This window comes from Leiobunum rupestre, chromosome 6 (assembly GCF_980474605.1).
Source record: "Leiobunum rupestre chromosome 6, qqLeiRupe1.1.hap1, whole genome shotgun sequence".
Taxonomy (NCBI): Eukaryota; Metazoa; Arthropoda; class Arachnida; order Opiliones; family Sclerosomatidae; genus Leiobunum; species Leiobunum rupestre.
This window is the reverse complement of record NC_143389.1, coordinates 23,758,928-23,771,080: the sequence shown is the minus strand read 5'-3', so window position 1 is coordinate 23,771,080 and position 12,153 is coordinate 23,758,928. Positions and strand designations below refer to the sequence as shown.

The 12,153-nt window shown below is 34.7% G+C and overlaps 1 protein-coding gene across 1 annotated transcript in view; it reads left to right on the top strand.

Moving 5' to 3' along the window:
- GlnRS (Glutaminyl-tRNA synthetase) overlaps positions 1 to 12,153 on the top strand; it is a 32,657-nt gene that overhangs the window by 1,839 nt on the left and 18,665 nt on the right. Inside the window, exons 2-6 of the mRNA XM_090177565.1 lie at positions 532 to 685; positions 10,948 to 11,133; positions 11,223 to 11,347; positions 11,514 to 11,595; positions 11,990 to 12,132. Of these exons, the coding sequence (XP_090033691.1) occupies positions 532 to 685; positions 10,948 to 11,133; positions 11,223 to 11,347; positions 11,514 to 11,595; positions 11,990 to 12,132 (690 nt within the window). The remainder of the gene's footprint in view (positions 1 to 531; positions 686 to 10,947; positions 11,134 to 11,222; positions 11,348 to 11,513; positions 11,596 to 11,989; positions 12,133 to 12,153) is intronic.

Here is a 12,153-nt window from a genome sequence, read left to right as displayed (position 1 = left end):
CCAGAGGCCTTGTTTGGTTTTATACTATAGAGTAGTTTCAGTATTTGGTTTTCACTGACGAGGTCAAAGTTATTAAAGGATGTATCCGTGTTGGTAGGGGGGGTCAGCAGTGTGTTGCGATTGTCAGAATTTTGTTCATTGCTTGAGTCCTTCAATAGTATAGCAGGTATATTTATGAAGTAATCATTCAATATATTCACAATTTCAGCAGGGTCCTCAGTGACCGTATTCTCCGAAATCAAACAATTGATGTTATTAACATTCTTCTTTTTTATGTATGGCCTTAAAGTATTCCAAATGTTTTTCTGGGCTTTTATTAAAAAAAAAACCTTGGAAGTAATAATAATAATTTTTGCAACCACATTTACATGAAGTCTGATGAATTCATAATCCTTATTAATATTTAAATAGTTGGAAAGATTTTGGTTGATGAATGGAAAATGGGGGCTTTTACAAAACCAAATGAATGTTTGACCTAAGCCATAATAAAATGTCTGTATTGAAATGACCTATGTATTTTTTTATTTCCAGGCTAAGAAATACACAACAAATGGAATTGGGAAACAACTTGGCAATTTATTGTATCAAGCTGCAACTAAATTGAAGTCGCAGATTCGACACAGGATCCCTATTCTGAGCGAGTATATTGCTTCAGAAAAAATTGACAGTGAAATTAAACTTGCTGGTAATTTGGTTTATTGATATTGGTTTAGTGCTATTTAGTAAACAAATTTCACTATTGGGTAAATCCATGTCAAATCAACCGATTTCAAGAAAAGTTCCCATGGCACCATTTTTGATTTCGTTTAAACTTTAACCACTTATATAATAGACCTTTTGAGCAGGAAAGCCAAATTTTTAGCTCTGAAATCGAAGTATTTTTGAAGATACGATTTTTTTAAATAACCTTCCAAGTAGTCGAGTGTTTTGACAAGTACAATTCTGTCATTTTTGGGCATAGATATCTAAAGATCGGTTAATATCACGTAGATGTAATTTTTTGTAACGATTTAACTGGTGGTAAAGATAACTTAGTAATCAGTACGAGGTTCGAAAATAGTGTCGTTAATTTTATAAAAATCGGCGAATATGCCATAAAAAATCGAATTTCAGGTAAACAGACCAACTTCGTCGGTCTTTAAGACATCGAAAGAATTTTTTTTAAATTCATTAATTGACCTATTTCGGATTTTTTATCCCTCTTAGAACTGAAGTTATAGCTATTAATTCTTTGGGTGCAACGGATTTTCGGAAAATCGCATAACAATTATTTTATCCTATAACTTCCAAATAAACTTTTTTCAGCACTTTTGCTGTACAGGGGTTAGTTTTACCCATAACTACATCTGCCCAGAAAATGTAATCATATTCGGTGACTTGAGTGGTATGGGCCTGGTTGATTTGACGTGGAGTGCTCAGTTTTAAGCTTTAAAAATCGGGTTCGTTTTGACCTTAACGTTTGACCTTGAACGACTTGGAAACACAAGATGAAAATTACATATGTTATAAAATAAATTCTGTACTTTCAGATGGTATCAACATTATTTTGTGTTTCAGTATCCGACATGGCCAAAAACGCGACTATTCACTACCAGGTTTTCCCGATTTTGAGAAAAACGTTACATTTGAACCCCTATAACTCCAAAAGTATAGTTCCGCGAGTAATTCTGGTTCCTTTTTTGAATTTCCCGGCTTAATTTCATCCGAAATAGGTCAATTAATGAATTTAAAAAAAACTCTTTCGATGTCTTAAAGACCGACGAAGTTGGTCTGTTTACCTGAAATTCGATTTTTTATGGCATATTCGCCGATTTTTATAAAATTAACGACACTATTTTCGAACCTCGTACTGATTACTAAGTTATCTTTACCACCAGTTAAATCGTTACAAAAAATTACATCTACGTGATATTAACCGATCTTTAGATATCTATGCCCAAAAATGACAGAATTGTACTTGTCAAAACACTCGACTACTTGGAAGGTTATTTAAAAAAATCGTATCTTCAAAAATACTTCGATTTCAGAGCTAAAAATTTGGCTTTCCTACTCAAAAGGTCTATAATATAAGTGGTTAAAGTTTAAACGAAATCGAAAATGGTGCCGTGGGAACTTTTCTTGAAATCGGGTGATTTGACATGGATTTAGCCTATTGGGCATGGAGAAAAAATGCATGAGTTTTTAAATTTTGATTTTTAAGTTTCGAGTCAAGTACTCAAATTGAAACTTGATTGAGTAGTATTCTCACAGTGTTGTATGATAGAAATATATCGAGTCCGCCCTAAAATAGTAAAATGTAAACCCATAGAAAACAGTCTAGTTGCTGTAGTTACATAACTATTGTTTGGGATAACCCTTCTGAAATTTTGACTTAAGAAATATTTTATTTAATCTGTTTTAAAGTAAAAAGTACTGAATCTGAGGCGTTTTTAGAGAGTATTCTAGACTTCTTTCCAGCCTCTCTTAAAAAACATTCAATGCATTTAATAGGTTTGGCACACTTCAGGGAATTTATTAATGGGCTTAAAAAGTTAGGTAATTTTAAGAATTTGTAAAAAGTCAGAGACCATATGCTCGAGTTAATTGGACAGAAAAGAAGATGAAGTGGTAGAAGATCCAAAAGAAAATAGTTTGGAAGATTCAAATAATGAATATGATTTGTATTTGAAATGCCACTGTTATAATAAGTGAAGGCAGAACTTACGAGGAGACGACCCGAGGTGGTTCTCACCGATTTTGTTCAAATTTGGGTGATTGTTAGACCTAGATGTAACATGAAACCCGTTAAAGGGGAAAGTTACGCTGGGCTTCCATTTTGCCATGGCAACCAATAATGTTTTTGACATCATAAAATGAGAAAAAGTCTATGTAAAATAACATGTGAAAGTGGCAAATTCTAAGGGTCCCCGCTGTGCAAAACTTCAATAAATAGAAAAAAAATTATTTTTAAATAAATAAAAAAAAAGTAAATTTTACATTTTTGGATTACTTTGGACAAATAGGGGGAATAAAAACCATTTTGGGTGAACTCGAGCTAATTTGAATAAATAAGTTGAAATTTTAGGTATAATAAAAATATTTGTAAAACTTATGCCGTTATAACTGCCATATATTTTCACAGATAAATCTTAAAATTTCTACATTACATTATCTGAACGATGTAAACAGATTTTTAGATTTAGATAGAAAAACGACGCCATTTTATAAAATGGCGGATACAAATATAAATCATGGTGCAATAAGATAGGTAATTTGTATCCGATTAACCTGAGATTTTCTACGTTACATTATCTGCCCGAATGAATTCATACTATAGATTTTTATAGAAATCCGACACCATTTTGGAAAATGGCGGATATCAATAAAACTCATCGTTCGATAAGTTCCGAAATTATTTGTCGATTTACGTGAAATTTTCTACATTACATTATCTGACCGAATAAATAAGCCCCTTACACTGTGATAGAAATCTGACGCCATTTTACAAAATGGCAGATATCAATATTTCATAATGTGTTATTTATATCCACCATATTTCAAAATGGCGTCGGATTATTATTGGAAAACCCATAGGTCTAATTAACTCGGGCAGATAATGAAACAAATCAAATCAAATCAAATCAAAATTGTTTTTATTGACATAGTTAAATTTATATACATTCTTTTGTATGTTGGGCTAAGTCAGCTATGTGACTTGTAAGCCCGGGGTTTATATTAATTAACATTTTTCTGAGTTTAAATTTTCATAATTGGATTAATATAGTTAGAAGCAAACAAGTGAAAAAAATAAAAATACACATTTATAAAACAAAAAAATTCTCTTTTTCTTATCGCGAAACTTTTTATATGATCAGAGAAAAAAAAATATTAGATATCACACATACCAAAACTTTAAGAACAAAAGAGAAAAAACTTAATTAACGATTTAAATTGTATTACTTAAAATTAAGGATTTTAAGTTATTTTTAAATAAATATTCTTTAATCGAAATGTCAACATATTTGAGAGTGGTATTTAATAATTGAATGCCCTTATACCATAGAGAATTAAATTTTTTGTTTTTTTTACAATGTGGGGTGTTAAACATATTATTTGATCTAGTATTGACATTTTTTTTATTTACCTCTACAATTTGTTTAAGACCATGATAGTCTTTATATAAAAAATGTATAGTATCAAATTTGTATTGTTGATATATATTAAGAATTTGGTTTTTTAAAAAAAGATGTTTGTATGGGCTAAATAGGGAGCATTGTTAATCGTTCTTATTATTCGTTTTTGTAGGAAACTTAATCTATTCAAGTTTTTGGTTGAGGTATTTCCCCATATACTTAGACCGTAACTGATCTTGGAGGCAAATAACGCGTGGTAGATTTCCAGTAGGGTTTTCAATTGTAATATGTTTTTACATCTGTAAAATTTCTGATTAATCGACGAATATTTACGGAACTTATTGCACCATGATTTATATTTGTATCCGCCATTTTATAAAATGGCGTCGTTTTTCTATCTAAATCTAAAAATCTGTTTACATTGTTCAGATAATGTAATGTAGAAATTTTAAGATTTATCTGTGAAAATATCTGGCAGTTATAACGGCATAAGTTTTACAAATATTTGTATTTTACCTAAAATTTCAACTTATTTATTCAAATTAGCTCGAGTTCACCCCTATTTGTCCAAAGTAATGCAAAAATGTAAAATTTACTTTTTTTTTAATTTTTTTTAAAAATATATTTTTTTTATTTATTGAAGTTTTGCACTGGGGGGACCCTTAGAATATGTAATTTTCGCATGTTATTTTATGTAGACTTTTTCTCATTTTATGATGTCAAAAACATTATTGGTTGCCATGGCAAAATGGAAGCCCAGCGTAACTTTCCCCTTTAACGGGTTTCATGTTACATCTAGGTCTAACAATCACCCAAATTTGAACAAAATCGGTGAGAACCACCTCGGGTCGTCTCCTCGTTAGTTATAAATAGAACAAGCTTTATTCACTGTTAGTCTTCCCCAGTCCACCTTCGGAATGAGAAACCTTCCAAAAACCATCTTATCAGATCATGTGACATGTTTACTCAGTCATTTGTGGTTGTTGTACTGGAAGCGTGGTTTCTCTACTAATGTCTCTTTCACTCTGTGACGGGCTTTGCTGTATTTGCATGTCAACTTGTTGATTTACAGATTTTTGATTTGTCATTGTAGACGTATCTCCCACAGCCTGAGGCGTGTTAATCGGCGTTCCCATGTTATTCTTGTTATCCTTTAATATGTTGCGGGTTATATATTTAAACTGTACGGCCCAATCTGGCTCTTTATTCTCCAAACACTTGGGATCTTTTCTTGATTTTGTATTATCATGTGACATTTGTTCTGGTGCGTTACATGGTTTCAGTTGGGTAATTTCTTGATTACAATCTTTGTCTTGAATTGGTCATAAATGGTAACTGTTTCTTCGGTATTTAGCACCTCGAGCTGTTTCAATAATGTACGAGTCTGGTGGTTTTGTTTTCTCAATTACGATAGCTCGAGCCCAGTTTCTACCTATTTCGTATTGCTTTGATGGACAATTTGTTGGATTCATTATGCGATTGCGTCGGGCTGTTAAACCTTCATGTATGCTCTTTGTGGGATAGTGTGGTTGAAGCTTTGCTGATGATGCCATGGTAGCTGGTGTTCTTAACAACCTTCCCATTAGCATTTCAGACGGCGAGGGTAGATGGTGCGATGGCGTAGCTCTGTACTCCAACAAAATGTAGTGAGGGTCCACCCCTGCAACGTTTGCTTTATCCAGTAAATTCTTGATTGTTTGGATGTGTCTTTCCGTCATTTCATTACTTTGTGGAAAGTGGGGACTTTATGTTACACGAGTAACTCCCCACTGTCACAAAAAAGTTGCGAACTCTTGTGAGTTAAATGGTGGTCCATTGACCGTAATTACACACTCTGGACATCAGTGTCTTGAAAAATGTGGTTTTATTGCACGCATTATGGCTGCCACATTTGTATTTCTGAGTTCATCGATGTCGCATGCTTTAATGAAATTGGTTAGGTCTGCAGTCATTCCGGGCCAGAATGTGTGTAGCTTGGCTTTAAACAAACACGCATTTGTTCCTTGGTGTGCCCCGTGCAATTGCTTCATAATCTCTGTTCTCATATTTTTGGGGATTATTAGTCTCTCCTCGATATGCGAGTCCTTCATCTATGTGGATTTCATCTTTGTGTGCCCAGTATTTTCTCATCTCCATATTTACTCCATTAAGTTGTTTTGGCCGTCCCTGAGCACAATATTGGGCTAGCTTCTGCATTTCCGGATCACTTGCCACCGCTTGTTTCATCTGGGCCTCCCTTGTTTCAGACATTACTGTCAGAGAGTGTAACGCTGCTTGCGCTCCTAATTGGGAAGTGTCGGCATCCATTGTTGAGAGTGGTACTCGTGATAAGGCATCTGCTATGTACATCTGCGTACCTGGTACGTATGTGAGAGTGATATGGAAGAGGCTAAGTCTTAAAACCAATCTTTGTAGCCTCGGAGATAGAAGGTGCAAGGGTTTATTGACAATCGCAAGGAGTGGCTTGTGATCTGTATGAATATCAACTGATGTTCTGGTGATATAATATTTGAAATGTTCAACGGCGTAAACAATTGCCAATAGTTCCTTTTTGATCTGGGCATATCTTTGTTGAGTTAGCTTTAGTGAAGTTGAGACGTTGTGTACTGGGTGTCCTTCCTGTAATAGTACTCCGCCCAACCCGAATTGGCTTGCCTCAGCTGATATGATGCTTTGCTTCGATGAATTGTGAAATGCCAGCACAGGTGCTGCCGTAATTTCATTCTTCAGATTTTGAAAACTGAGTTGAGAATTTCCGTCCCATACAAATTCCGAAGTTTTCTTCAACATATCTCGTAATTCTTTCGTTTTTTCTGCGTGATGAGATATAAATTTGCTTAGAAAATTTATAATCCCCAGGAAGCTCTGTAGCTCCTTTTTTGTGGCTGGAGGTGCCATATCCTGGATAGCCTTAATTCGATCTTGATGAATTTGAACTCCTGAAGCTGAAACGGTATATCCGAGTTAGTTAATCTTTGATTTTGCTAGTTGTTGTTTCTTTTCTCCAAAAGTAATCCCTTTTTCTGTGGCTCTTGTTAATACAGCACATAGAAGAGCTTTGTGAAGCGAGTTACTTTCTTTTGCTAACAGCAAGTCATCTGTTGCTATATTCATGTTGGGAATTCCCTCGAAGGCTTGGTGCATGTAGTGCTGAAAATTTTTCGATGCACTCGCAATCCCATAAGGCATTCGTAGGAAACGGAATCTCCCATACGGTGTTGAGAATGTACACAGTTTTGAGCTTTTTTCTGTTAATTTGATTTGCCAAAATGCCGACGTTACGTCCAACACCGTGAAGATTTTACTCCCCTGAAGGTCGCTGAATATTTCTTGTGCTGTGTGTAGCTTGTAATGTTCTCTCTTCAGAGCCTTGTTTAGTTCACGGGGATCTAAACATAGTTGTATTGTACTATCTGGTTTTGGGACAATAACGATTGCGTCGACCCACTCTGTTGGTTCTTTTATTGGCTTTATTATATTCAACTCCCTCATACGTTCCAGCTCGTGCCGGACGTAGATGGACGTCGATATTGTGCCCGTCTAGTTCCTGAGCATAGTGCGTCCACTGCTAAGTTATGATCGGAGGAAGGAGCACTGAAATTATTAAGACTTGTAGTGTTATTGCTATTCTGGGCCACTCTCATCACCGTGGAGTGTGTCCCAGAGCTCTCTTTAGCCCTGCATAAAATGATCACTTGTGGTAATGTTAAGTTATGTTAACTAAGTAACTTTTTCCGTAAGTCATTCTTCCTGACGCCGACGTTGATCATAGTACCAATGAGAGAATCCTCCAAAGCACCAAAATTGCAATGGTGGGCCTTGGTTTTCAATTCATTAACAAAAGCATCAAAAGATTAAGTCGCTTGTTGTCGTGTTATCATGAATCGATATCTTGCCAAATTAACATCTTTATGAGGTTCAAAATACGTAACAAAAGGAGCTATAACCTGTGCAAGTGTCTGTAGTATGGCTGGAAGCGTCAATGTCTTGTATATTTTTCGTCCTTCTGCTCCAATACAATGTAGTAGGGTGTTGATTTTCGTGATTTCCGGTTTTACATTGGTGTCTTTGGCTATTAATTAAATTTAAAATTCCTCATACCATGCTTCCCAGTCATCCGCTGGATAATCGCCCGATGTCAGAATTGCCGGAATTCGAAACGTGGATGGAACCACCATATTGCATAATAGGCCAAGGCCCGTAGTGTAGTCCGCTGCAGAAGATAATATTCGTCGTCGCAAAATTCGTAATCCAAAGATTCAAAATAACTAAAGAAGTTCTTTTACACTTCTGACACCATGTTATAATAAGTGAAGGCAGAACTTAGTTATAAATAGAACAAGCTTTATTCACTGTTAGTCTTCCCCAGTCCACCTTCGGAATAAGAAGCCTTCCAAAAACCACCCCTCTTCTTCCCCCCTTTTCTTATCAGATCATGGGACAGCCACCAGAAGTAAATAACAATCAGTTGCAATTATTAACTACTCGGAACTTGCCACCAGAACCTATCGACAAAATAAGTGAACAACCCAAGACAAAAGCACATGCCATTGGCCCATACCCCGTTGATGGGTTGCCAACAGGTTAGAAAAAAGAAATATGGTTACATCAGGGAGGGAAAACGAAAGGCGTAGAAGACGTTTATTGTTATGCTCCACGGGGATTGAAAGCGGAAGTAGCCAGGTATAGAGTGTTGTCCTCTGAAACCCTGCGACGTCACCATTGTAATTTGCCTATTGATAAAAAACGGTAACTGTCATGGCGGCCACTATTAACACTACAGCTGTGACGTTACAAGTTTTCAAAATCGTATCAGACGACAACACTCTATATGAGGGAACAACCTAAATTACAATATTGGAGTATTTAAATTTTCCAAGAAACAAACTGACAGTGAGAAAGCAAATGTGCAGATGTTTAACATTGGTTCAAGTTATACCAATGGGGTTATTCAAGCATATGGTACGAAATTCGTTGTTCAATCAAGTTTTTGAGAAGTCAAAAGATCATCACAAAAGGCATATTGGAAGGAAGCCATGGACTAGGAAATAATCGTATTGAATGAAAGAGAGGTAGCCATCGTAGTTCAAAAACCATCACAAAGGACGATTATGGGTTGCCTCTGGGTATACGCTCTCAAGAAAGATCATACTGGACAAATATTACGTTATCAAGCTCGTATTGTTGCGCAGAGATATGGACATAGACCAGGTATTGATTACGAAGATGTCTTTGTTCCTGTCATAAATTTGGCACTTATCCGGCTCTTTATATATTTATTCGTCATATGCCTTGATTGGGCACATAACCATATGGATGTTACAAATGTGTATCTTTATGGGAAACTAGACAAAACTGTTCTTATGAAGCAAATTCCAGGCTATTGTAAGGAAGACCCGGATGAATATTGTCTTAGTCTACAGAAATCACTCTATGAACTACCTCAAAGTGGAAGGCAATGGTTCCTGGAATTAAACCGCAATTTAAAGAACTGGGTTTCCTGTAATTACCAGGCACAAATTGTATATATTTCATTCCATTTAAAGTTATCGTTCTTGTATATGTGGATGACCTGGTGGTGCTGGCTTGCAATGGTGATTGGATATAAGAGGCATATAGGCTTTTTTCAACCAAGTATACTTTGAAACAACTTGGACCAATCCAGAATTTCATGTGGGTAATATTTGAATTTAAAGCGTATGGCACTCTAAAAATACATCAAACGGACTACTTCACAAAACTTGGACAGAAATTTAAAATAAATATTGAACATCCTGTAAAGCTATCTATGTTGCCAAATATGTCTTTATCAAAGGCGGATTTTATGTCCAAACACATCTGGAGGTATGAAGAATATGGAGTGATATCCGTACTGTGAGCTGGTTGGTTGTATTCTCTACATCGCACAACACACCAGACCAGATATAACATACATTGCATTGTCACAATTCACCTGCAATCTAGGACATTGACATTGGACTCAACTTTGCCAGCTGATACGATGTACGCTTTCAATGAAAAATCTTGGGTTCCTCTGGTTTCAACCTATTCTACAGGGAATGGAGTCATTCAGGATTTCTTTCAATAATCCTATCATTCTGTGCGACAACCAAGCAGCCATAGCACTATCAAAGAACCATATTGAAAATCAAAGCTCAAAGCATATCAATTTTTGGGACAACATAGATAGAGAGACATTTAATTTAGAATATGTAAATACTGTGAGTAATGTAGCGGATATTTTTACGAAACCTGTTAATAATACAAATTTACAAAACTTAAGGGTAATGTTACAATTAGAGGAGTAAACTAATATAAAATGCAATGTCACAAATATGAAGTTTATGACAAAGAGGAGTGGTAAAAAATAATGACTTAGGCATATGTGACGTCATATATCGCTAAACTTTTTTTCAATGGCAAACTTGTTATTGACATTTGGTTATTATTCACATGTCAGTCTCTTACTAGCCTTCTAAAATCATAGTTATGTAATTTTTCTCTAACGTATATTAAACAATATTTTTTTATTGTAGTTAGAACAAATTCCCCTACAGAATTCAATTTAATCTTGACAATTTTTAAGGTAATGTTACTCTAGATCTATGACAAATTTTGTTATTAATATTTAGATACTGAAAGGTTTGTTAACTTTGAAATATTTTTTGTACTGAAATATAATTTTTTAAATTTATTAACTCTTGATAAATGTAAAAGTTAAAAACTGTCTAATTTTGGCCTTAAAAAGGCAGGGAATTTCAATCTGAGAATATTGTGGCAACCCTGTTTTAAGATATGATCATTCATTTAACATTTTCCTTGCTTGTAATTTTAGCTGCCCTTGAATATCTGCTCTCCCACCCGGCAGATGTGTTAGACAAAGAAGGTTTTGAAAAATATTCTGGAGTTGGTGTAAAGGTGTCTCCTGAACAAATTGAGAAAGTTGTAGAAGTAATTATATCTAAACATAAAGATGAACTTGTTAAACAACGATATAGGTACAACATGGGTCTTCTTATGGGTGAGTACCATTACATATATTTTGTAGATGAATGTTATGAAACTTGTATTATAGTTGTGGTCCTTTTAATTTGATGTTTTTGTCTCTAGCGGAAGCACGGAAAAATTTGAAATTTGCGGATGGAAAGTGCGTGAAGAATGAGGTTGACTTGCAAATTTTGGACCTATTAGGACCAAAAACAAACCAAGACACTGAGAAAGTTGCCAAAAATAAGGTAAATATTTAGTTTAAACATCTCTAGGGATTGTTCAGAATGTTTGTATCAGCAATTTGCGTGAATTAATCTAATATTTCAAAGAATTAAGTCATTTTCTATACTTACATTTGCTAAATTTTAAGAAATTATAGTTACATTATTTTATTATCTAATTGTTTTGCAGTCTTCCACCCAAGGGAAAGAATTGAAGCCTACGGCAGTGACGTTAAATGACAATTCCTCTGCGAAACCAGATAACACTTCAAGTACGTATGAAATTTACGGTCTTCTTTGCTACCACTAAGACATTTTTTTAAATATTGTAAAATTTTGTAAAAACTGACTGTGTCTAATAATAGCCAAGAATATTGAATTAATTACGTTAAAACCACGAAATTACAAATAAATTATCTAACCATTAATTTTAAAATATAATTCAGAACACTTAAGACAGAAAATAGTTTTCAAAATATTATACTTATATGCTGGTATACGCGTAATTAAATCATTTGTGTAAAAAATATATTAGAAACTATTTGCTGCATGGGCTGTAAGTTTGATATTTTCAATTATTTACCACACTTTTAACCATCTGGATCTTTTTCCACTTGGGAGTTGATCTTGTTATTGTTTCATAGTAACATCCCATTGTATTTTCAGGTGGAGCATCTACAATATCGGAGCTCATGAAAACGAAAGTACACTTTCATAAAGTTGGGGAAAATTACAAGACTGATGGCTATGTTATAACCTCGAAAACTATGGAGTTGTTACAAGAACATCTCAAAGAAACTGGAGGAAAGGTATTTCATAAATAAATCAGA